Source organism: Laccaria bicolor, genomic scaffold, assembly GCF_000143565.1.
Source record: "Laccaria bicolor S238N-H82 LACBIscaffold_2 genomic scaffold, whole genome shotgun sequence".
Classification (NCBI taxonomy): Eukaryota; Fungi; Basidiomycota; class Agaricomycetes; order Agaricales; family Hydnangiaceae; genus Laccaria; species Laccaria bicolor.
This window is the reverse complement of record NW_001889873.1, coordinates 1,456,378-1,480,461: the sequence shown is the minus strand read 5'-3', so window position 1 is coordinate 1,480,461 and position 24,084 is coordinate 1,456,378. Positions and strand designations below refer to the sequence as shown.

The following is a 24,084-nucleotide window of genomic DNA, read 5'->3' as shown; positions in this document are numbered from 1 at the left end:
AAACCACACACGATCCAAAGATGATTGGCCTCTGGAGGGTTGGGAGAACGATTGGGAAGGGCAGCTCTGGTGCATTTTCTTCACCCTTCGTCCTCAAATAGCTTGTTTGATGCGTATACTGAGTAGGACGTGTTAGAGTCGCACGGCACTCAACAACAGGCCAGTATGCCGCTATAAAGATTATCTCTAAAACCTCTTTGGCTTCACGGACGTCACTCAATAAATTGGCTGACGAGGCAGAGCACAGGCAACTCTCAGTCGAACGAGAAATTGTCGTCATGAAGTTGATCGACCATCCGAATATCATGCGGCTCTATGACGTCTGGGAGACTTCCACCGATCTGTATCTTATTCTGGAATACGTTCAAGGCGGAGAACTCTTCGAATATCTCTGTAACAAAGGCCGCCTGCCTACTAGCGAAGCTCTCTCTTACTTTCAACAGATCATTATTGCCGTGGATTACTGTCACCGTTTCAACATTGCTCACAGGGATCTCAAGCCCGAAAACATCCTCCTCGACCAGGACTTCAAAATCAAAATTGCTGACTTTGGTATGGCCGCCTGGCAAGCCGACCCGAAGGGAGTCGATCTTCGAACATCTTGCGGCAGTCCTCACTACGCTTCTCCAGAAATCTGCAACGGGGAGGCTTACAATGGCGCAGCAGCCGACATCTGGTCTTGTGGTGTGATACTTTTTGCCTTACTAGCGGGAAGGCTGCCTTTCGATGATGACGACTGCCCCACCTTGCTCGAAAAGATCATTATAGGAAAATTTGCAATGCCAATCGACATTGACGACGATGCGAAGGACTTGTTGAGCCGCATGCTTTCCAAAGACGCGAGCAAACGAATCACTATGCCTGAAATTCTCCAGCATCCCTTTTTCTTGTCTCAAGCACCCGCGACCTTCGGTCACGTTGCCCCAGACTTGGATACTATTGCGCGCCCTATTGCCAGCCTCGATATGATTGACACTGACATATTTGCAAACCTACGTACCCTCTGGCATGGCACTCCCGAAGATGACATTGTTGAGAGCTTGATGAACAATGAGCGGAACTGGCAAAAAGGCATTTATCACATGCTCCTCGATTACCGCGGGAAACACTTGGAAATCCGCGCTGAAGAGGAGGAAGAACTCGCCAGGCTGGAACGCAGAAAAATCAAACAGGCCCGAAGAAAACGAAACCGCTCTCCGGCCTGCATACCCCCTCGAGATGGACCGCCCACCCCCCGGCGAGCGTCTGGTCACCAACGCTGTCAACCTTCCCTATCAGGATCGATAGAACATCAGCCAAGTCAGAGGAAGGCCCTGCCTCTTACTCCAAATATAATTGCTTCTACTCACTCGCCATCTACTTCGCATCCAAGTTTATCACCGACTTCTCCTCTCTGGGAAACTTTGAACCTACCGCCTTTGACCGTTCCCGAGTTACAGGATAGCAAGATACAAAATTTCTTCCATCAGATCGTCTCCCATCTCAATGCACTCCAGGTCGGTTCACCAGATCTAGATGTCGCTTCTAGGATTGTCGCTCAACAGCCTGATGTTCTCCACTCGGCGAACGCAGAAACCTATTTGGACTCCCACTTCGTCGTGGATGGACACGTGTATCGACAAGAGCTTGCTGGCGATCCCCATCGACTCGTCGAGGTCGTTCAGAATGAGACGAAACCACTGACCATTCGGAGGAAAACCCGGTCACAACACCCAACGATCAGAAATTCGAACGACAAGGAGAATGACATCCCGGACGATGGCCAGTATAATGATAGTATTACAACGTCAAAACGCAACTCATTGGGTCACCATGCAGAACAAGCTTCACGAGAATTGCGAATCAAAATCGTCGAACCGATAGGGAGGAAGTCATCAAAACTCCGGAAAAAAAGATTCTCATCGCCCATCTCGCCGTTATTTTCCGAAGCAGGATCGTCTTTCACAGATTCCCCTCCGAAACGCAGATGGTTGGACAACGTCTTCAAATTCAAACAAACGCCTTACACACTTCAATCCAAGTACGATGTCGAGACCACTCAGAGCGAATGCCGACGACTCCTTATGAGCTTGAACATCTTAGTCTCGATCGAGGACAATGGTCGACTTGGCGTTCTCAGATGCCGACTAAATACCACGGAGGTCAAGGACCCATACAACGTCTCGAACATCCCAAAATCGGTTAAATTTCGAGTTGAATTACAAGAAGCTCCTTACCGGCTCGTTCAAGAAGGGTATACCATCTCATTGCTATTTTTCCAGGAAAAAGGTTCTCTCGATGGCTTCAAGGAGATGTATCGGAAGTTACAAGGCAGATGGACTTTGGACATCATGAATGGTGGCAGCTTGAGCTCAGTTTCTGCCATCGTTTCTTCGACCTGTGCCATCGGTGGGAGGTCTGTCAGTCAATTACTATAGATTCTGTGCAGCACACGAAATGAAGATTGACACTGTGATCGTATCTAATCATTTGAACGGACGGTATAAAGAGGCGAACCAGACGCACATATGAATGCTTTATTATCGCGTGTCTTTCACTTTAAGGAATTCAGTGCTTTTAATGATATTTTCTATAATCCTTAGAGGAGTCAGATCTATCTAAAAAGTTCCCCGTTACTTGAAAGCATTCCAAGCCTCATTCAACGCCCCAAACACCCCATTCGCGAGCATCCTCTGCTCAACCGTCGAGTTCCCCGTGTTAAGCTGAGAAAGAAATCCGATTAACACCACTTCCAACACCCCTCCTCCAAAAAAAAAACTCACCTTGTCAGGATGCACCCTCCCCACAGCCCTCATATACTTCTTCTTCACCTGCCCCTCAAGCACCAGTTCGCTCAGCGCCACTTTCCCACCCATGTCCTTGACGATGTCCTCCCAAAGCACCGTGTCAAGCGACGCAAGTAATGCACGGATATTCGTCTCCTTGCCTCCCTTCCACGCCAGCAACTGTGCGTCTACGGTGTCCTTCAACGACGCCTTCAACTCTTCCTCTGATTCCAGAGCTTGCGAAGACGCACGCAGGCTTTGCAGAGCCTGAGACGGCTGTTGACTGTTGTGTGCCTTCAACGAAGCGGGTTTCGGCTTTGGTTTCGGTTTCGGTTTCGCCTGTGGTTTCGTTCCACTCTCACTTTCACCCATAACCATCCTTCTACATCTCTCAACCCCCCTCCCCGCCTCCCCTTTCACACCCTGTCCCACCCCACTAGCACCCAACAAAGTCTCCCAATCCTTCCTCGCCTCATCCCACTTCTCCCGCCCCTCCCACGCCTCTGCACGTCTTTTCAGCGCCTTCACCCATCCATCCGTAAGATCCACGCCTCGCCCATACGGATCTCCCCATCCACCTCCCCCTCCCTCACCACTACCAACAAACGGGGGAGCACCGGTCCCAACAATCCCCAAAGCACCCCCCGCATCCTCAATGGTACCCGCATAATCACCCACCCTCAACCTCCCCAATGCGCGGTTCGTATAGAGCGGCACGAGGAGAAGGTGTCCCTCCGGTAAGAGCGCGATGGCGGCTGAATAGGCGTCGCAGGCACCAGAGAACTGACCGAGCTTGAAGAGCTCTGTGCCGCGTGTCTTGTGCGCGCGTGCTTGGTGCAGAGTGGGGAGGGGTATGGAGTGGAGTGTGCGGGTAGGTTGAGGAACTTGGACTGGGGCTGGGGAGGGTGTGGAAGAGGTTGGTTTGCCGCGCCGCCAGGGGGAGACGTAAGGCGTCGTGCGTGGTGGCTCTTGGTGTGTGACTGGTACAGGAGCGAACAAATCGATGACAGGTTCTTCCTCCCGTGGTGGGGGTTGATTCGCTTGTGGAGGGGGCTGCTCTCGTCCTCTTTCTTCCACAGGCGATAAATCATCTTTGAACCCACCATCACCATTAGCATGAATTTCTTCCTCATCATCATGCCCACCCCCTCCTTCCTGCATCCACTTGGGCCTCCCATTCATCTGCCCTTTAACTTTTCCCTTCCCCCTCACACCTCTCCCATCATCCTCAACAACAGCCTTTTGCACATTATCCACAACAACCTTCTGCACGTTCTCCGCAACGACCTTTCTCCCCTCCTTCCAGAACAAGCTCGCCTTGCTCAGCACACTCAAGCCAATTTCGCTTGCCTGGGCTAGCAGTTTATCCGCTTGGTCTTGGATATTCGCGGGTTGCTGCTGTTGTTGAGGAGTGCGAGAACCAGAACCAGGCTGGTGTCTGGGGTGTCCAGCTCTAAGTGCATCGCGTGTCGGATTTTGCACTTGGCCGTCTTCCCCCGCTTCTCGGAATCGAGGCCCATCCGACCCACCACCGTTCAATAACGTCTCCAAAGCCATCTGCACATCCGCGCCCCCAGGCGTTTGGGCAAGCGCTGCTTTAGCCTGGGGGATGGAGAAGCCCATTTCGACTAATTGGCCGAGAATGTGGGGAGGCGGGGAGGAGGGTGGCTGAGGCTAAACAGAGTTGGTTAGGAAGGTAATAATATATGAAGAAAATTTGACACACCGATGAGGACGAGCGGGAAGGTTGGATCTAGTGGTCGTTCATTAGTTTGGGAGGTGGACAACGGGAAGCATGAACGATCCGATACATGAAAAAGAAAGGGGAAGAAAAGGATGATAAAAGTTAAACAGAATGCTTACGGATGTAGACGCGCGGAGTGTTGTTGGAGCCTAATAGAGGGCGCGTCAGCCAGCAATATGGGAGATAAACCACACACACATACCTGTTTAGTAACGACCTCGTCAACAGGTTTGCTGAGTAAACCTAGGATATCATCTTCATCCCCGTCTTGTTCGTGAATGGGGTCATGGTTTGAAAAGGATGCAGTCGCGTCGGACCAGGAATGGTTTTGCTTAGGACGATTCTCTTCCAAATCTCGATCTTCGCGTGATCCAAAATCAAAGTCGTCTTCTGGGGAATCGAATGTGGATTCCATCGTCTTTGTCTTCGTGGAGGAAGATGATGGGTGAACAGAGGAAGAGGAGGGAGAAGTAAACTCCTCGAGATCCCACAAGGTCTTTGCCGCAGCAGGCTGGGATGGTTTATTCAACTGAGGAGTAGATCGATTTGACGCGGATTGAGATACGTTTGAGCGGGGTTGGGAGGGAGCAGGGGGAGAAGTAAAGTCATCCACATCCCACAACAATTTCGTACCTGCGGCGGGCTTTGGTACTGGCGTAGCCGTCGTAGCTGGGACTGACGCGAAATCACCCAGCCCCCAATCGTCATCCTGATTTACTAACGGCGTGGTCCCAGAAGCGGTAGAAGATGCAGCTACGAGGGAATCGAGCCCCTTCCACTGGCCCATGTTATCGCTTGATCCCAAAGTGTTGGACGTTAATTTTAAGGAAGAAGCTTGACGCTGCTGTAGCATCCGCTGCCTCTCAGCTATGGTCATATTCGTACTCGCATTAGGGGTCACGCCAGACAAGGAGAGCAGATCGCCAAAAGCATCGCCACGCCCCGATGATTGCTTAGCAGGGTTGGAGGCGGGTGTTATGGATCTGGAAGTAGGTGCAGAATTGTGGTTAGAGGACGATGAGGAAGAGGCGAGGAGAGAGAATGCGTCGTGCTTGGGAGCAGGTTGTTGGTATCTGGGTGGTATTGAACCAAGCTTTTTTTTATCCTGTAGGGTTGAGGTTGTACTTGGCGCTGTTGACTTCCAAAGGTCAGCGAACGAGTCTGCCATCGCAGTTGAAAGAGAACTTGACAACAACTAGTGTGTAAACCAAAAAGAAAAAGAAAAAATAACACTCTCTGTCTGGGAGTCGAACCCAGCTTTCGCGCGTACAACCCACCATGACAGGCGCGTGTACTAACCGATATACTAACAGAGACTTGTTCTTATTGGGTCTTTAAGTACCTTCGTATGGAAGACGAGTGAATTGTCCGATACAGAGATTCATTTACCACTAGAGGCTGACACTTAGCAGCGGCAGCAGGCACCTTGCTTGCTGACAAATACACTGCTTTGCACCAATACGATGCGACTTTTTTTTCGTAACAAAGGAAACAGTGTTCAAGAGCTATAGCGCTACATAGTTATGTATATAAACATTGGAGCTGGCACTAAGAAAGAGACGATGATATCATGTTTTGAAAAGACCAGTTGTTTGCACCGGTTTGCTCGCTCGCGTGCGCGATATGCAAGAAAAGAGCCCCATGGCCCCTGGAAAGTTTGTTTGTTCATGCTTGCTCGCTCGCGTGCGCGATAAGATAACTGTTGCGTATCATACAGAAAAAGGGAAGGCCAAGAAATTCGTATACACAAATAACTTGGTTGTGCAAAGACTATGCCCGAACTCAAAGAAGTGCGAACAAGGTCTGAGCGTTCAATAAGCTCAATTTGGGCTTGCCAAGCCAAACAGCTGTTTTGAACGCTAAGGGATGGTGGGTGGGGTCAAAAATTTTTGTGAGGTAACCGACAGGTACTTTCTTAGCGTCAGAACCAGATCCGAAGGTGATGGGAGAAGCACTCCCAGAAACGCAGACATTCATTGGTGCCTACATCTGGGTAAGACGTCTGGTTCTGACGCACACACGTTATCTTATCCTAAGATGAGTTTGCACTCGTGCCTCATGCTTACTCATCACGGAATAAGATAACTGTTGCGTATCATACAGAAAAAGGGAAGGCCAAGAAATTCGTATACACAAATAACTTGGTTGTGCAAAGACTATGCCCGAACTCAAAGAAGTGCGAACAAGGTCTGAGCGTTCAATAAGCTCAATTTGGGCTTGCCAAGCCAAACAGCTGTACCAACCCGAGTGTAAGCTCACGCCGGCGGGTTGGTGAGGCAAGGAAGAGCCAAGCTGGCTTCCCAAATGAGCGTCACTCGGAGAAAGGGTTAAGGTAGATAGAATTTACAAAAGTTGGATGGACAATAAAGAGAACAAGACGTTAAGGTAGATAGGATTTACAAAAGATGGGTGGGCAATAAAGTAAACAACATAGTGATGAGTTAAGGGGTGGAGTTATCAAGTAAGGAGGAAGGAATCTTGTGGGCAATACGAAATTCTTCAAATATAGAAGCGAGACGGTCGAGCTGTGCTTTATTATAAGCTTTTGAAGTGGACATGGGCAAAATTTCGTCCATACGGCGCCAGTACAGTAAAAACACGAGGGAGGTCCAGCCCCCGGTGGCGGCGACGATTTCGGGAGGTACCCCGGCCAACAGTAACTCAACAGCACCGCCAATACGGAAGCTGTGGCCCAGGATATGAGCGAGCATGGCAGAGGACCAAATTTTGGTAACGAAGCTGAGAAATTCATGCTTGAGGAGGTTTTTGGGTTCACCCGATGCAGAGACATAAGCAAAGAGAGTGGAGGAGGATGGGATAGAGGAATTGACGTCGAGGTGGTTTTTGAAAGCAGAGACAGGGCAGAGAGGGTCGCCATCACGACGGGCAGTGAGGATGACAGTGGCCCCAAGCTCTTTAGTTGTTTTCGTCCATGGGATGTCAAAGCTTGCCGAGCGGGCACCATCACGCAGAACACGAAACAAGATTCTGATGAATGGTAAGAAAGAGGGAGTAAAAAGAAGAGTAAGAACGTACTTCGTAGAGCGAAGTACATGATATTTCGGGTCAAGCGCCCCGGCAACAGTGAGGGTAGTTTCCCCCAGACGACGACATCCAAAGAAGGTCACGAGAGCGACAGCCCAAACGGCAGCATGGAAGGGGTCAGAGAGGTTCAAAGCGCGACGCAGGCAGGAAAGATGCTCAATGGAGACGGGGGAACGGAGTGGGCGTTTGTGCTTCGTACCCTCCTTATTAGCTGAGATGCGAGCCAAGTGCACCCAGGTATCATCACCATGCCAAGGCGCATGGTTCATGACATGCCAGCTGCGTAGGCCAGCCAACCATGACCGAATGGTGTTACCAGATTGCAGACCTTTGTATTCACCAATAAAGGCACATAGCAACACATAGTCAGCAGGCATGCGGTCCTCCTCTGAGATCCCCCATTTGTCACAAAACTGAGTAAAACGGAGAGGGCCAGCAGCATATGTTGACTTGGTGTTAGGAGCCAAAGCTCCTCGAACAGCCATCAACGCAGAGTCAACGAGGGCAGGGGGTAGGCGCTGGGTTATGTGATGCTGATGACGAGAACCAAAAGGCGTGTGCCATGAGAAGATACGGTCAGCGGCAGGAACATGGGGACGGAGTTCATTGTGGGTGATAGAACGGCCAGCATGCGGTTTACGAGCGCGGATGGTGCGTGAAGAGGAGCCGGAGATCACAGGAGATGGTTTTGGTAGTGGGTGGAGCACAGGACGGGACTTGGAAGATAGGTTGGCAGAAGTGGAATCGAGGGTAGAATCGAGAGAAGGTGAGACAGGAGGAGGACGTTGGAAGGGGTGAAAGGAATTTCGAGGACGCGTGGGGCGCGGTGAGATAGAGATGTGAGATTGCTTCTCACCCACGGACCTCTCGGCGACACAAGTCGACGATGTAAGCCTTCGGTTGAGACTAAACATAGAGAAAACAACCAGATAGCTCCTCTGGGAGCTTAAAAGTAGGGAAAATCTGCTTGCCAGCCTCCCCCGGTTCTCCGCGCGAGATGGGGTCAGCTGGATTAGCCTCGGATTCAATGTAAACAATGTCTGGAGAAATAGAGAGATCGGAGAGGACAAGATAAGTACGGCGCAGAGAGAGGTTAATGTGAGAGTTAGGGCTGCGCCCCTTCTCCAACGCACCAATAGTACCCTGATTGTCAGAGTGGATAAGCAAACGGCAGTGTTGCAAACCCATATCTTCCAGGAAATAAGCAAGCAGCTCGATGGCGAGAGTCTCGAGCCAGCAGATATCACGACCAGGCACCTTCCAGATGGGAGAAAGCTGGAAGGAAGCCCAATTGCCTCCAATAATGATGCCAATTCCCCAGGATGTGGAGGCATCAACATACAAGCCAAGGTCTTGCAGAGGACCACGGGGGCGCAGAGGACGAGATACGCCACTGACCTCAAGTCTCTGGAGCCACCAGGAGAGATCGGTCATCATGGAATGAGGAGGGTGTCTTGTAAGGAGTTCGTTGTTATAGAAGGAGGACGCAAAATTAGAAAGCGAGGGAAGGCGCGAGCGGCCATCCATGTACACAAAGGCAACATGACAAAGGGACCCATGGATTTTTTCGACATCAAGCAAATGGCAGGGACGGCTGTTGAAATCGTTGAGAAAGCGTCGCACGCGCTCGTGGAACTTCAGCCGCTTCTCTTCAGGCAAGCTAACGAGCTTCCCAGGAATGTCCCAAAGAAAGCCGATGAAGGTGGTGACAAAAAGGAAATGGTCGTCTCCTTTTTGATCGTGCCAAGGCACACCCAAAGGGTCGATACGGCGCAGCATCTCAGAACGGTCGTAGTCGTAAAGAAAGTCACCGTCACGAAATTTGCCACCAGATGAAGGAATACGGAAGACTTTAAGATCATCCTCGTATTTGGGAACAGGGAAAACACCCTCTCCCCGCCAAATATCCACAACAGCGTTAGCAACCATACCCGCATTGCTGCTAGCACAAGCGGCACCGAAAGGGTGCGCATGATCAATAAAGAACTGGCCAGGGGTACCCTGGACAACCAGCCACGGCTTGTGAGAAGGCAAAACAGGGCAAGTACGGTGGAGCTTCGCAATGTCCAGAGTACAAGCCTGAGTTCCTGGAGGGGCAAGAGCAATCTAGAGAGCGTGGGTAAGCACGAGGTGTGGAGGGAGCAGGGACGAGGCAAAGAGGGCAAAGAGATACAAGGAAGGAGAAGTATAAACCAGCACAAGGCGTGCAAAAGGACGGTAAGAAAAGGAAGAAGGAATAGCAAAAGGAGAGAACATGGTAAGAAAAAAAAGGTAGTATGTAAAAGAAATCAATAAAGAGAAAGGGCGCGTGGAACACGCAAAGGAAGAGGAAGAGATGAAGAGGGGCACGAGACGGACACATGAAGTGCTCGACTGTAGAGAGAGGCGCAAGAGCACAAGGGAGCATAGGGAACTCCAAAGGGAGTCCAGAGACAACGAGAAGACGGACGTCGGAAAGACAAGGAATGCGCAAGATGCGCAAACACAAGAAAGCACAAAGTGCGCAAGAGTATCAAAGGAGAAAACCCGAGACAGCGCATTAAGAATGCAAAAATCTCAAAATGGATGCTGCAGCAAAGAAGAAAACACCCGACGCACAAAACGCAAAGGGGTGTGTTATAAAAGGCGGAGAAGGGGAGGGGAAAGGAACTGATAGAGGGAGACTCACGATTTCGGCAACCTTCGAGGCCAAATCAAAACGTGTTGGAAAATCTCCCTTGTGGATATGTGAATTGACGGAAGGATGCGACTTCGAAGCCTTAGAAAGGTGTCGGCAAATCCTAATCTTGTCAGGTGTGCCGGGTTGCTGTGGCTGGACGTCGACAACAAAGGGAGAAGAGAAGAAAGGGCCGCGTAGAATAAGTTCCACCTCCTCACGAGAGAAGGGGCCAGACATCCTACCAGCCAGAAGCTCCTTATCCAAATAGTCTTGGATATCCTGCAGGTAAGGATAAGTAGAGGGGTTGTTAGGCAAGATGACGGATTCCATCAATGCCGGCATGTGTCCAAGAGGGAAACCACGCCGTAGGTTGTCAGAAAGGAGGGGGTAGACAGAAGAGAGGCCATGCTTGAGAAGGAGAGAATCGAAAACTTCGGGATGATAAGGGTGCGTGATGCGCTCGAAAATGGAACAATGGTGTGGAGAAGAAGACGGAAGCGGGAGGCGAGGAACAACAGAAGGGGAGAAATCAGTGTAAGATAAGGGGAGGGGACATGCGACAGTGAATAAATCTTCAGGCGGGTTTGGTGCGACAAGTCCAGGAGAGGGCGTGATGGCCTTTGCTGCCACAGAAGGAGCAAAGGTGAAGGCGGTCGTCCTTATGGAGGGAGGTGCATTGGGAGGCAGCCTCAGTGCCGCGGACGTTCCAGTTAATGCAGAGGATTTGGTTGTCGGGTGTGGCGAGACCATAGCCTGGGTTGCATTTTGCCCATACGACTTTTCCGTCGGCAAATTTTGGCGGGGTGGTGGCCTTGAGGTGGAAGAAAACGGTGTGCCCCTTGTGCGCGCAGATGAGGCAGACGGCCGTAGGGGAGGACTTGCCGCTGCCTGAGGGAAAGGGCTGAGAAGAAGTCAGCGACTGGGAAGGACCTCGTGGCAGGGTCCTCTGGGAAAAGGAACCACCTCCCCGGGAGGACGGAGCCGACCGCCCAAACGCCGGTTGGGAAGAATTCACGAAATCTTGAAATTCCTTGCGCAACTTGTGACTTTCCTCAGTAAGATCGTGAAATTCCGTGCGCAACTTGTGACTTTCTTCAGTAAGACCGAGAGCCTTGTCGTAATCCGTCGCACTAAATTTGAGATGGCGACTTCGGTGGTCTTGGCGAAACTCGAGCTCCATGGTCTTCCAAGCGTCGTATAACTCGTCCCTTTTGTTTAGCATGTTAAAAAAATTAAAATGCTTTTCAAACCACGTAGCGTGTTCCCCCTCACTACCCAGTTTGTCCCTCGAGACCTGGAAGCTCCACATATTGGCAGCAGCCTCAGTCCATTGACTACAAGTGAGGGTCAACTCCTTCCCAAAGCGGGTGGACAATTTTTCTATATTTAGAATATAAGTTCCCTTGATTTCTCCAGGCGCAGGGTTAGATTTGACAGTAGGCAGGGTTGATGCCTCATCAACCAGGGCCCGTAAATTCCGAGTAAGGAAGAAGGGGAGGGGAACTGCAACACAAAGTTCAGTGTCATATAGAGACTGTGGGAATTCAATGGGAATGGGTTCCCCAACCACTCTCTCGACATGGTTGGAACCATCCATACAACGCCTTTTAGAGGCCCTGGCATCCTCTGCAAGGATGTCGTCGTCCTTCCTCTTCTTTTCGTCCTTGTCTTTCAAATCTTCGTCCGCAAGATACTTAGCCAGGCTAGTATAAACAAAGTCACGGACGGAAGCAAAGAAGGCGGGAACCCTTAATCGGGCAAGATCCTCGGGATCAATGGTGATCAACGAGGCTGCTTCTGATCCCGGTTGAGGATGGGCAGCTGGGTCTAGAGCATTATTCAATGTCTTGGCAGATCTGGCATCGTTGTCGGCCTCGATCCTTTTATTCCGTTGCAAGATATTGGTAAGAGAGAGATTCTTCAAAAGCTGGATAATAGCAGGGGAGGTGTGGGTACGCGGAACACGAGGCGGAACGCTGTCGGTAGTCGTACGAGACTGCACATTATCGGTAGAGGCCGCAGGAGCGGTCGAAGCAGTACCAGATGGAACAGTGGGGGTGTCAGCCATCAGGAGAAAACGTCGAAGGTCAAAAATTTTTGTGAGGTAACCGACAGGTACTTTCTTAGCGTCAGAACCAGATCCGAAGGTGATGGGAGAAGCACTCCCAGAAACGCAGACATTCATTGGTGCCTACATCTGGGTAAGACGTCTGGTTCTGACGCACACACGTTATCTTATCCTAAGATGAGTTTGCACTCGTGCCTCATGCTTACTCATCACGGAATATGCAAGAAAAGACCCCCATGGCCGCTGGGTAGTTTGTTTGTACCTGTTTGGTATTTATGACCCTGGGAGACCTTGACAAGCAAGGTGATGAGGTTTTCCATCAGTCCTACACGCATAAAAGTCAACTCAACGCGCACCCTCGACGCACCTCCTCCACGTGCCACGTTATTTAATAATATATTTCAATCCACGTCCACCACCAGTCATCTTCCTTCTTCCCTCACACCAGATACCATCCAAAGGCGAGTTCCCCTCGATGACTTCTCCCATTCCCAATCTCACGCATCCCCAAACCACCACAGATGTCCGAGAAACTCGACAACACCTCATCCACAGACACCAGCTCTGCCCCAAGAGAAGTAGGCGCAACCCCCTCCCCAAAGGCTATCATCAAAAACGTAGACATGAGCGAGGAGTTGCAGCAAGAGAGCGTCGACATCACTTCCGCTGCTCTCGAAAAATTCACCATCGAGAAGGACATCGCTGCACAGATTAAGAAGGAGTTTGACCGAAGACATGGTCCTACCTGGCATGTCGTCGTTGGCAAAAACTTTGGCAGTTATGTCACTCATGGTCAGTCCTCAATCCACAACCGACGCGTGTAAACGCGTTCAAACTCCCCTCTACCCTTGATCTAATCTGATCTCCTTCGTCCACAGAAACGAAACACTTCATTTACTTTTACGTTGGATCCCTCGCAATTCTCATTTGGAAGTCATAGAGTCGCACATTGGTGACGATATCGAGCGCAAGATTGGTTTGTCGGGGAGTATATTACCTGCGTTATGCAATCTTATCTTGCGCGTTCGTCTTTTGAGCATTGCTATTGTATTCAATCTACCATGTTTTAAGAACCTTAACGACATCATTCCGTCCAGTCCATTTCTTCTTCTCGCGAACCCCCATAGTCTTTCATCCATACCGTATGAGCAGACGTCTTACCCAAGCGCTCTAGAGGCATCATGTGTCGGATGGCGATATCCTCCGCAGTAGGCGGTGGCATCGTTAGAGAGAGCAAAGTGGCGAACTGTTCGTTAAGTTGGGGGTTCTTCAAGATACCGTACTCGTCTGATGATGATCCACGTATTGCAATTGTGTAGCGATTGTAATCGTTCATAGCCAACCACGTGTCTTGAACCGCTTTCCTCAGGGTAGCTTTTGCCGGGTCTCTTCTTTGCTTCACAGTTTGTGCGTTAGCGATAGTTTCATAGTGTCCAAGGTTCCGCACAGCCGATAAGTAGTCATACTCGAGTGACGAGAACGATCCCGGATTTTTCGGTGTTGTTATTTTAATTTGGGAATTCGTTGATCGGTGACAAGAGTTGTTGCCGAACTCTAACAGCATCGCGATATAGGGAAGAGTCTGAGGGGCATTGCGGGGAACACCAATTGGCTGAGTGCCTAGTTCCGCATTTGTATCAGCTTGGCCCTTGTTTTTTATTTGAACGACGATGGCTGAGAGCATTGTTGGATCGAAGATGTCCGTGGCTCCGATAGACCCAGAATACGTTACGATAAGAAAATCTATAGCTTCTTGATTAAAGCAGCACTGTAGTGCTGCGCCGCGAGCCCAAAGGTTTTCTAGCAGCTGTCTTAGCAAACGGAGATGAGCATATCAACATTTGTGATGTAAAAGCAACGGCTCTGAGTGGCTCACCGAGATGGCTGTGCAGGAAGAGGATCAGATGTGAGAATCCAATGCGTGAAATTGATGAAGGTCTTGCTGAAGGCATTTGTGTACTCTGTTTCATAAGGTTGACACCAACCTTCTTTTCCAAGCAGTCGGTCAAGAAAGGCCATGACCGAGATTGGCACCAGCAGGTTTTTTGAAATCCGACCTATTGTTGGAGCAGCCATATCACGAGCAAAGAGGAGAAGTATCCGGCCAGCAAGCTCCCCAAGCAGTCCTTTGTCAACTAAACCAACACCACAGAGGGACATGTTCAAAGTCTTGAGGGCAGCTCCAAGAGCAGCCGTATAGCTAGCTGTAGTAGTCTCTGCCAGATCTGGTGGTGAATAAAGTAGCTCCGCTGCAGCCAAAGCTAGAATCGGTTCTGAAGGTGACTTGGTGAAAAATTTGTGCCCATTTTCAGTGTATCCAACAAGGAGCCTCATATGATTCTCAACACTGTAGTCAGCAAGTTGCACTGCTTCCGCCGAGAACATCACTAAATCCAAACAAACCCGCTGTGAGAGTACAGCAAGAACGTGGTGCTTGTTCCCACAATCGAAAGGTCCATTTGCAAGCTTGCAAATTGCTAAATCGATTAGCTGATCGTCCTCACCTTCGCGAAATTGTGCATTCCATCTGCTTGAATATGAGAGAAGCATCAGAAGTAAGGGGGGGAAATAACATACAGAGGCCGGCCGTATGTTGCGAGATGTTCAACCGATTGTAATTCGCCTATCGTGGTAGTCATGTGCACACCACCGGGATAGATTGCATTTTGATCGAAGCCAACGCCGATGAACGGCTTCATGAGTCGCTTCAGGCCCCGACGAAGCCGCAAAGACGGTACTAGTATTTCTGTGAGAAAGGGTCATATGTCAATAGTCCAAGTTGAAATACTCACTGTTTTGTGGAGGTGGGTGGAAAAAACCGACACTGGCCTTGGTGTCCATGAGGACCGTCCACATACGGGTGAGTTTGTCTTGATAACTCAATAAACGTAATAGAATCCATAAGGATACTTTCAGTTCACGCGCTTCATCGATATAGAAGACGAAAAGAGGCTTTTCAGGGGTAAAGCATGTGACCAACGCCGCCAGATCTGTGATGGCATCTGCTGCATGCTCATCGTAGCATTTCTTGGCAAACGCATCGATTTCGAAATTTTCCGGCTCGACACCATAATTCTTGTTGCGACGGGGACTCAGGTGATTTGTGGCGTTGTTTGTCATCTTTTTTACGAGCCATCAGGTTCAACGCAGTAAAGACGACCCTAAATAACTTACCTTACGCGCGGTTTGAACAACCTCCTGAAAAAAAGCTTGACGCTCTTCCCGCCCTACCTCCTTTTCCATAACTTTGTGCCAAGATGCACGTAGGTCTGCGGGATTTGGCAATCTCGCTTTTTTCGCAATCAACCACTTGAGCATAGTCGTATGAGCCGCCCCAAGGAAGCAAGCAATAGCGGTATGGGCCTTAAGACTCAGATCGTTGTCACTGCTCGAAAATTCTGCAAAATATTTGTAGACTTCTTCGTCAGCAGGGGGATATGTTGCACCACCGGGGCGGCGAAGACAAATAGGCAAAGTGAAGATTGTTTCGCCAATCTGATGCAAGCTCTGTTTAGAGTCCTTTAATTTCAAGGCGAAACGATAACCGCACCTCAGTCAGCATCCGCGACTTTCCTGTCCCAGAGCTTTGAACGACTGTAATCATCTTTGCATACAAAAATTTTTCATTCCGCTGGGCCTCCGCATCCGCCTTCAACAAAAACGCGACAAAATCCTGGGCCGCTTGCCCACGAAATGGTTTTGAGTAGGCGTCATGCAGCCCTTTCAAGCAGGTAATTAGTACAACTGATGGACTAGAATTCCTGAATCGGACTCCGGTGTCATACATACCCAGAATGTCATGATGACTACTGTGGAGAAGGTCGAAGTAAGCCTTCAAGCAACCAGCACTAGAGAACGAAATGATATTGTACCTCTTTTCAACCATCACCCCCTTCTGCACGTGGAACTCGGCTTGAGGGAGAGCCTGAGTCGACTGATTACAGGACTTATGGACATGCACTCACCCCGGCTACGAATATTTTTGTAGGACCCTGTCTTGTAGGCGGTGTGCAAATCCTCCTTAAGGCCGTTTTGCGAGCTTAAAAGAGCTTCACAGGCCTTTTGATCGATAATTGTTGGTTTGAGCGGCCAGGTTTCTGCATACTCCTTTTCACAGAACTTCAATACGGAATGGAGGACGTCCTTGGCGGTTGATTCAAACGGGAGACATGAGAGGAATTCAATAGAACCGTCGAGCGCTTTATGAATTTCGGGGGAAAGGTCTCTCGAGCTCATGGTTTGTAGTGAGACAAGTTCTGACTCCAGGTCACCGCCGCCTCACACCAAGGTCCGAGATCTACAAGGCCCCCTGACGAAACAAGACCTATTTTTTCGACTCGTAATGAATGTGAGATAGTACATATAGCCTGCAAAGTAGAGACTCGGACAAAAAAATACAAATGTTCAATGGCAAATATCTCGTCACCTGGCGATGACATCTATAACAACCTTCGCAACACAACCCTCCTTCTCCTCGAATACGCCAACGCTAACTTCACCCATATCTCGAGATAAGGGTGTCCCGCTAAACTCTATCGAACCCTTACCGCTAATATCACCCAAATCGATCTTCAAAAACTTGGGCAAAGGAAGACCTGACATTAGCTTGACCTGGTATTTAGAAGGCAGCTTGTATGCGTCCGCCATGCCAAGTCCAACCGGAACGCGAAACTTGAACCTTTCTCCAGTTCGAAGAACCATCTTCATGACATCGGCACCGTTGGCTACCTTATGTCATATCCAAGTGAGAACAACTCAAGAGAAAAAAAAACGAAACCCACATCGGACGATCGACCTTGCTTTTCAGAAACCAGCTGATCGGCACCCAAAGAACGAACGTAGTGGAGTCCCATGGCGAGGTCATCGTGACTGCCGCTTTCCTTCATCTCCGTTGGACCCTCGTCAGGCTTGAACACCTTTGCACGTTGACTGGCGATCCTGTTGCCGGTGAATGCCATTGGTTCTCCCGGAATCGTCGCAGGCTCAGCTTGAGGAATGGGTACACGCGTCGAACTCGTGAATGGAACGAGCCGAGGTCGAGTGACTGGTGCTTCAGAAACGTCAGGGAAGGACTCGTGAGAAAGGGGGCTTGCACTCCTTCCACTATGAATGCTTTGCGCAAAGCGTCTGGAGGAGTGCGAGGCAACAGTGCCAGTAGATGTTGAAGAAGGCTGCCGAGAAACCGGAGCCAGTTGTTGGTCGTCGAAATGCACTTGAGCAAATGTCCTTGGCGGTGCAAAGTCAGCCCTCCTTCTAGGTATTGAGTGCTCGCCGGTCGAAGACGACGGTGACCCAGACATGAATGTACTCCCGCCCTGGCTATACACATCGTCAAAGGGATTGGCAGGATCTCCCTGGAGAGGATATACAATCGGCTCTTCCCGTATGATGGACTTGACAAGAATGGGTTTCCCAATCAGGGGACGAGGGTACTGCCGCGGCTTCCGAGTGTATTTGTCGCTGACCTGGCGGACCGTCTCCTTGATTTTAGTCATAAACTCACGTTTCCTCATGACCGCCGGACTTTCGACTTCTGCTACTGGATTAGAAAAGCTCCGCTCAGCAACACGCTGCAATCCAAGTCCCAGGTTGACATAATTCGGGGGTGGGCGTCCGCCGCGAGCCTGTAACAGGGTCAGCGGATCGAGTGCCTTCTCCTGGTGGCTAGGGCTGCCAGAAATACCATACCACCGACGATCCTTCTCGCTCCAGCCATTTCGTCCTTCCTCGCCACTTAGCGCAGTATCTTCAACTCTCGCGTAACGTCGGATAACGGCGAAAAAACAGGCAAGAACTGCAAGCCCGCCGACTATACCGAAGGTGATGGCCAGCGCTAGTACCAGTTTCCGGCGTGCTCGAACAGAAAGTCCACTTGGATGGAAAGACTTCTTGCCATGATTGGTAGAACCATCAGAAATATAAATGTTAAGGGTTGCATGAGATGTCGAGTGTGTTATTCGGGAATAGGCTGTATACGTGATAGAGACGTGGTCTGGCGGAGAATCTGTTGAGATGTTCCCGACCAAAAGCCCCTGACTCGAATCGTATTTCATCCAGTTTCCGGCCGATGTGGGGTCGAAGGTAACCGATACATCTGCATCGTTACAGCCTCCAGCCGTTCCATTGGAGAGATATTGGTCGACACCGAATTCAACCTTGTCTCCGGGCTTGAGATTCAAGGCAGGAAATTCAGGCGAAGAAAAATACGAGGGAACCAATGCCAGAGACACGTTCGTATTGATTGATTGGTTGAATGTTGTGCTGAGCTTGACTGGTATCGTCGGCTTCGTTCCTGTAACGTCCGCTGGTGGTTTACCCGTTAAAGTCCGACTGGGAGTATCATATTTCAACCAATGATCATAGCCAGAAGTATCAATCTCCAGAGTTGTTACATCTGACGGCTCGATAGGCTTTCCATCCACGAAGATGCCAGAAAAGTCTGCCGAGGACAAGAGACTTACAGTAAAAGGCGCGGCGCTAGTAACGTTGATGGTGGGTAGAGGATCTTGGGAACCGGACAACTCACGATCGGCTATAACAATGTCGAACGGGGCTGACGTAGCTCTGTAACCTAACTGGTCAGACGAGATGAGAACCAGAGCAAAGGTCATGGGCGAGAACGTGATGTCCTTTTCGGGCACAAAGCCGTTGACAGTAATGTCCTTTGAATTAAATGTCATCCAGTCTGGAAGTTCAGAACCATCGGCCTGCCGAGCCTCGTAGTAGAGATTGTGATCGGCCTTAAACGTACCGCTTTCAAAGCCAATACTGAAGGACCATTTTGGTGGAATGCGAAGAGCAGGGTTCGAGGTTGCAATTGCAGAAAGAGGCGCCAGAGTAAAGACCGAAGACAGAGAGGGATTCGAGTCATGAAATTGGTCCGAAATGGCAAGACCCACCGTGGGTGGAGAATAATGGGTGACGCAGAAGGTAAAGGTAGACGACGCCGACGACGAGGAGCTGTGGGCCGTCAAGGTGATTTCTGGATTGCCTTCGTCCTGGGCAGATGGAGTTCCATGGAATGCAAGCACAGAAGGATCGAATGACAGCCACGCAGGAAGCGCAGAGGTGGTGTACGCCAAAGGGTCGTCCGAAAGAAATGTATTGGGAGAAGGAGACCAAGAAAACGGCTGATTCGTCCGAGCGATGAGAGGCAGCTGGTTGTTGAGGGGTTGGGCGACGGTTACTGGTGATGCTACAGATAATTGAATTGGTAGGGGAGCCAAAATACAGAAAAGAAGGACGATCATAGGAAATGGCATTGGGCGGGGTGCCAGCCAGGTGGCGTATCGGCCAGCGAGTTCACAATATACGGTATAAAGGACAGTTCAAGGTTATAAATATCGACAGACGCGACCAGCGTCGGAGGCCTCTGGTCAACAACAGACAACATGTATTATTCCAAGCCAAAGTTTGACATATTCTAAACCAGACAACAGTCGTGAGCGTAAGCGAAAGAGATAGTAATCCACATGAATAGAGCGTGAAGAAGACGAAACAAAACATCAATGATCGACAGGCCTCTAAGCCCCCGGCAGGAATACCGACAAACCTGCCGCTTGAACCTTTCCTGGGTCTTCTTGATTCAAAGCCACAATCAAATTGATAAGCTCGTGTCTGATCTCGTCCCCGACCTGATCTGGTGCACTGGGATCTAGAACGTGCGCGAATACCGCAAGTAGAAGGTCCATGTACTGGTAAAGAGCGGGCCCACTTGTACGAAAGAGGTGGAAGAGAGCACGGAAAACCGCCCGGTTTTCCAGGTAATCGTTCTTTAGGGGAAGGGCGCCAATGAAGATGGGAAGGACTTGGTCAAGAGGAATTGCGGCAGTGTTGCGGACGATCAAGCGACCAACGGCACCGGCGGCATTGTCCTTCGCATTCAGCTTCGCCGCTGATGATTGGTCGTTGACTACGAACAGGGGCCGAAGAGCAGCAAGGAGGGGGAGGTACTGCTGCGAAAGATCCACTTCGCTGTACTCCACCAACAGGCCAACAGCGAAAGCCGCGTTGCTCAGAACCTCGGGTTCGTCGTCGCTTAGAGCACGATGGAACAACTCCAATAATGGCTGGGTGGAAGGAGTGACCGCAGCCTTCATTCCAGATATGATCTCGGCAAGGCAACCAATGGATGATGAACGATCGCTAAGGGAGCGGGTATGTTTCTGCAAAAAAGAATAGGCAACTCAGAACATAACCAAGAACGGTAGGGATATGGGAACTCACATAATATTTGCTGATCAAGGGGAAGAAGCCGTTGAAGGCGGGAGCAAAATCGGCTCCCAATGCGTTCGCCAACGAAGCAACCAGATCCCCAGCAGACGAAATCAATACTGAGTCGTATTCAGCCTGATCCTCTGGGGCTTCTTCAGTTTCGTCCTGATCTGGATCCTGTTGGCAAAACGCCTTCTGCTCTAGAATTTGAATGGCGATCCTGCAGAGCGGCTCGTGGCCTAAAGATTATGAAAATTCTCCTCCGTTAGTCGATATCACCAGAATAAAGGATAGGTCATTGCTCACGTCCTTCGAGGGCGACAGGGCCAACTTTGTTGATTGTCTCGGCGAGTCCAATGCACAAAGATGAAACTACAGACCTGGAAAACAGATAAGTACTAGCATAAATTTTAGGCTGTGCCATTGAAAGGGAATCAGATAAAGTTCGCGTTTCTTCTCATCGCCAAAAGCATCGAAGTGAGCTGAGTTACGCGTGTTTCGTCACGGAGACAAAGGAGGAAACAAAAGTAGGGGAAATGACAGTAATCGGGACTTACTTGTTGTCCTCAGTCTCATACATGTCTAACAGAGGAACAAGGGCGTGGTCAATAAGATCCTTAACTTGCTGGTCCACATTGTTGGGCTACAGGGAGTGCTTAGCGCAGTATAAACAAAAAAAAAACGAAAAAACGTACGGCATTTGCACCAGCAACCCATTCCTTATGATCGCTCAAGTCGTAGAAGGTTCTAACAATCTCCAATAAGGAGTCTGTGGCACTCTTTCTTATGCCTTCGTAGTAATGAGGGAGGAGCGCGACGAGTTCGAGTACACAGGGCTCCACAAAGGGCAAGAAATGGCTCTGGGTTGCAGCAAAAAGTGTGCCAATGGTATCGGCAGCAATCTCTTTCTCGACAGCTAGAGCGCTGTTAACCTCCATCAACTTGTCAACGTCAGTATCTTCAAGTTCGATGGAAATGTTTCCGTTTGCATCCTCGTTGCCAATAGTGATAGCGCTGGCTGGGGAAGACCCGGAGGCAAACGCTGCGGAGGCTTCTGCAATAGAGACTGCGAGGGGTGAGTTGGAGAACGGAAACTCGGAGAGAGGGGAAGACAAGACACGTACCAGTCAGATCCTCCTCGCCTTGCTCTAGTTGTTTGCAGCTGTTCAACAACGGAGGCACCACTTGAGGTAAATATGGAGCAAACTCTTCTCCAAAAACCCGTGCCATGACACCAAAGAACAGGAAACTGCACTCTCGAAGTCTTGCGCTGGCCATCTCAGTTCCTTGGAACGCATGCTTCATCATATCCGGGAAGTAAGGCCGGAAGACGTCTTTGCCGACAGCTTCAGCAAAGGTACCAATCGCATCCATGGTGATCCCACGAAGTTCAATTTCTTCTCCTTCACCTGTAAGATTAAGAAAACCCGCAAGATGGTTCATTGTTGGTTGGAAGTAGGGCAGGAAGCGCTCTTTGGAAGCATGTGCCGCGCTTCCAATGGCACCGGTCACAACAGCCTTGACAGAGATCGGTGCAGTCTCGAGCAGAGACGCAAGCCGTTCCATGATAAGCTGCAGATACTGATCAATCCCATCGTGGAGGATCTCAAGCAGAGCATCCAAAGCGGTACAGGCCGTCCTCTGGGTAGCACCATCGTTGATGAGGGCCATGATGCTCTAGAAGCATCTGTTAATACTAGCAAATATGGACGTTCGATGTCACCTACAGGCACAAGGACGGTGTGCTTCGAAATGCATTCTTCTTCAAGCCACTCACAAAGGCAGCTGACGGCGACGCAAGTCGCTTTCCTGACGGTGGCATCGCCGTCCTGCAGCCCAGCTTCGACGACTGGCCATACTTGACCCATCAAAGGAGTCATATACTCACTACAGCCTTCCACACAAACACCAAGGGCAAGCATTGCACCCCTTCGGTGAGTTGGATCTGGAGAGTTAAAGTATTGCATGATAAGAGTTCGCAACGCAGGGAAGACTTGGGAAGGTGGAAGATTTGTGGCGAGACCGTCGATGATGCGGAGAGCCGACTGTAAGAAGTCAGGCGAGTACAAGTCGCTGAATGGAGAAACTTACCCGGGAAGGAGCATCGTCGTCAACGTCTTCTGGCTCGTCCTCAGTAGTGATGGGCATAAGACCCTCGAGGATGGAAGGGGCAAGATTGTTACTTTGAATCTTGGACTTTTTGCTTGAAAAGAAAATAAGACCCCGTTCAAGCAACTTTGACATGCTTACTATTGGACGGTCCAGTTGAGGGCATTGAGAGCTAGAACACGAAGTTCGCTGTCAAACCCACGATTGCCACCACATTGGAGGAGGAAATGGGCAAGCTCAGGTATATGCTTGCCGAGAACAGAAACCTCCTACATGAGAGTGTCGGCAGGATGTTCCCTGCAGTTGAAAAGTGCACGTACGAGGATGAGAAGAGTTTCAAGGACATCAAACAACTGCCTTGCGCCTGTCTCGTTACCAGCTTCTACGGTTTGCCCGATAACTTGGATCATAGCCGGAAGAAGGGCTTGGAAAGATTTCTAAACAGTTTTTTTTTTTTGTTGAAAAAGAAATACTATTTCTGGCAGCAGAACACGTACCAGTTCGGCCTTGTCATCGGAGTCAATATATTGTGCTATCACTCCCAACGCCCTGAAACATTAATCAGCCGGTATGTCTCAGCAAATGACGCGCGCAAGTTTTGTACCGAACGGTGGTGATGCGAACTTCGATGCTCTCAGGATCTGCCAGCATCTGGCTAAACAAGATGAACAACCCTTGCATGTGTTGTTGGAAGCCCTCGACGATATTTTCGAGAACGGTAAACATAATAAAAGATCCGACTTCGCGGTGAGCAGCCTGTGTAGAGGTGCATGTTTGTTGGAGGAACGGAAGAAGTTGATCCCAAGTTCCAAGGGGGATCTCGATGCTGGCGATGGCAGCGATGACACGAGCAGCTGAATGCCGAACAAGTTTACTACGTGAAGAGACGCGATCAGATAGCTGCCAGAGGGACGTCAATGACTTCTGCTTACTTTGGCTCGGATAGAATAAGCTCCGGAAGTTTAGCTTTGATCTCTTCGCGCTCAATTTGTGAGAGTTGTGTCCATAGATTTCCACTGTTCTGGTTGACGCGTTTTCGCAGCTCAACCGCGGCCAATTGGCGAACCTAAATGATTTAAAACGCGTCAAAAAAAATTTAGGTGCAATCGCAGTCATCGTCACGTACAGGTTCCTCTGGGGAACTGGCAAGAATACTCGCGAGTGCAGAAATGCATGAGGGATTTTTGTAATAGTCTTGATTCAATTGTGCTGTGGCCTAAGAGAGAGATGGTTATGATGAGAGTGTGACAGCATAAGACCTAAAGACTTGCAGCTTTGAGACTTGCGGTGTCATTTGAAGTTGTCTGGACAAGGAGAGCGTGCAAGCCTTGCACAAAATTTTGCTATGAAAAGATCAGGACGATGATCAGACGTCAAACAGCATGAGATGTAATGATAATAAATGCGTACATCCATTGGTGAGGTCGTTTCAACGGTGGGGAGGAGGGATGAGGGTGGGCGGAAGGTAGAGAGAATGTGA

General features: G+C 49.9%; 6 protein-coding genes across 6 annotated transcripts; 2 read left to right on the top strand and 4 right to left on the bottom strand.

Moving 5' to 3' along the window:
- Positions 1–20: 20 nt before the first annotated feature.
- LACBIDRAFT_244875 (uncharacterized protein) lies at positions 21–1,088 on the top strand (the record flags this gene model as incomplete). The annotated part of the gene is made up of 3 exons (XM_001875190.1): positions 21–69; positions 127–211; positions 248–1,088. Coding segments are annotated over 3 exons (975 nt in total), but the record flags the coding sequence as incomplete, so codon positions are not given.
- Positions 1,089–2,612: 1,524 nt separating this feature from the next.
- LACBIDRAFT_305522 (uncharacterized protein) lies at positions 2,613–5,677 on the bottom strand (the record flags this gene model as incomplete). Its single annotated transcript, XM_001874609.1, has 5 exons — positions 2,613–2,702; positions 2,763–4,439; positions 4,492–4,518; positions 4,629–4,658; positions 4,712–5,677. The coding sequence occupies 5 exons, from the start codon at positions 5,675–5,677 to the stop codon at positions 2,613–2,615; spliced, it is 2,790 nt and encodes a 929-aa protein (XP_001874644.1).
- Positions 5,678–12,621: 6,944 nt separating this feature from the next.
- Positions 12,622–13,314, top strand: LACBIDRAFT_305520 (dynein light chain protein, type 1). Its single transcript, XM_001875189.1, has 3 exons — positions 12,622–12,742; positions 12,803–13,073; positions 13,160–13,314. The coding sequence occupies exons 2-3, from the start codon at positions 12,905–12,907 to the stop codon at positions 13,219–13,221; spliced, it is 231 nt and encodes a 76-aa protein (XP_001875224.1). The 5' UTR covers positions 12,622–12,742; positions 12,803–12,904; the 3' UTR covers positions 13,222–13,314.
- Positions 13,315–13,365: 51 nt separating this feature from the next.
- LACBIDRAFT_305519 (uncharacterized protein) lies at positions 13,366–16,167 on the bottom strand (the record flags this gene model as incomplete). The annotated part of the gene is made up of 6 exons (XM_001874608.1): positions 13,366–14,092; positions 14,158–14,808; positions 14,859–15,018; positions 15,074–15,401; positions 15,456–15,776; positions 15,832–16,167. The coding sequence occupies 6 exons, from the start codon at positions 16,165–16,167 to the stop codon at positions 13,366–13,368; spliced, it is 2,523 nt and encodes an 840-aa protein (XP_001874643.1).
- A 536-nt stretch (positions 16,168–16,703) lies between these two features.
- LACBIDRAFT_305518 (uncharacterized protein) lies at positions 16,704–19,543 on the bottom strand (the record flags this gene model as incomplete). The annotated part of the gene is made up of 2 exons (XM_001874607.1): positions 16,704–17,009; positions 17,063–19,543. The coding sequence occupies 2 exons, from the start codon at positions 19,541–19,543 to the stop codon at positions 16,704–16,706; spliced, it is 2,787 nt and encodes a 928-aa protein (XP_001874642.1).
- Positions 19,544–19,804: 261 nt separating this feature from the next.
- On the bottom strand, positions 19,805–24,020 carry LACBIDRAFT_305517 (uncharacterized protein; the record flags this gene model as incomplete). Its single annotated transcript, XM_001874606.1, has 16 exons — positions 19,805–20,446; positions 20,508–20,734; positions 20,802–20,875; positions 21,053–21,138; positions 21,191–21,561; positions 21,620–22,172; positions 22,223–22,540; positions 22,587–22,698; positions 22,746–22,873; positions 22,925–23,041; positions 23,102–23,153; positions 23,209–23,478; positions 23,537–23,670; positions 23,731–23,820; positions 23,876–23,947; positions 24,015–24,020. 16 exons carry the CDS (start codon positions 24,018–24,020, stop codon positions 19,805–19,807), a joined length of 3,252 nt encoding a protein of 1,083 aa, XP_001874641.1.
- Between the last annotated feature and the right edge of the window lie 64 nt (positions 24,021–24,084).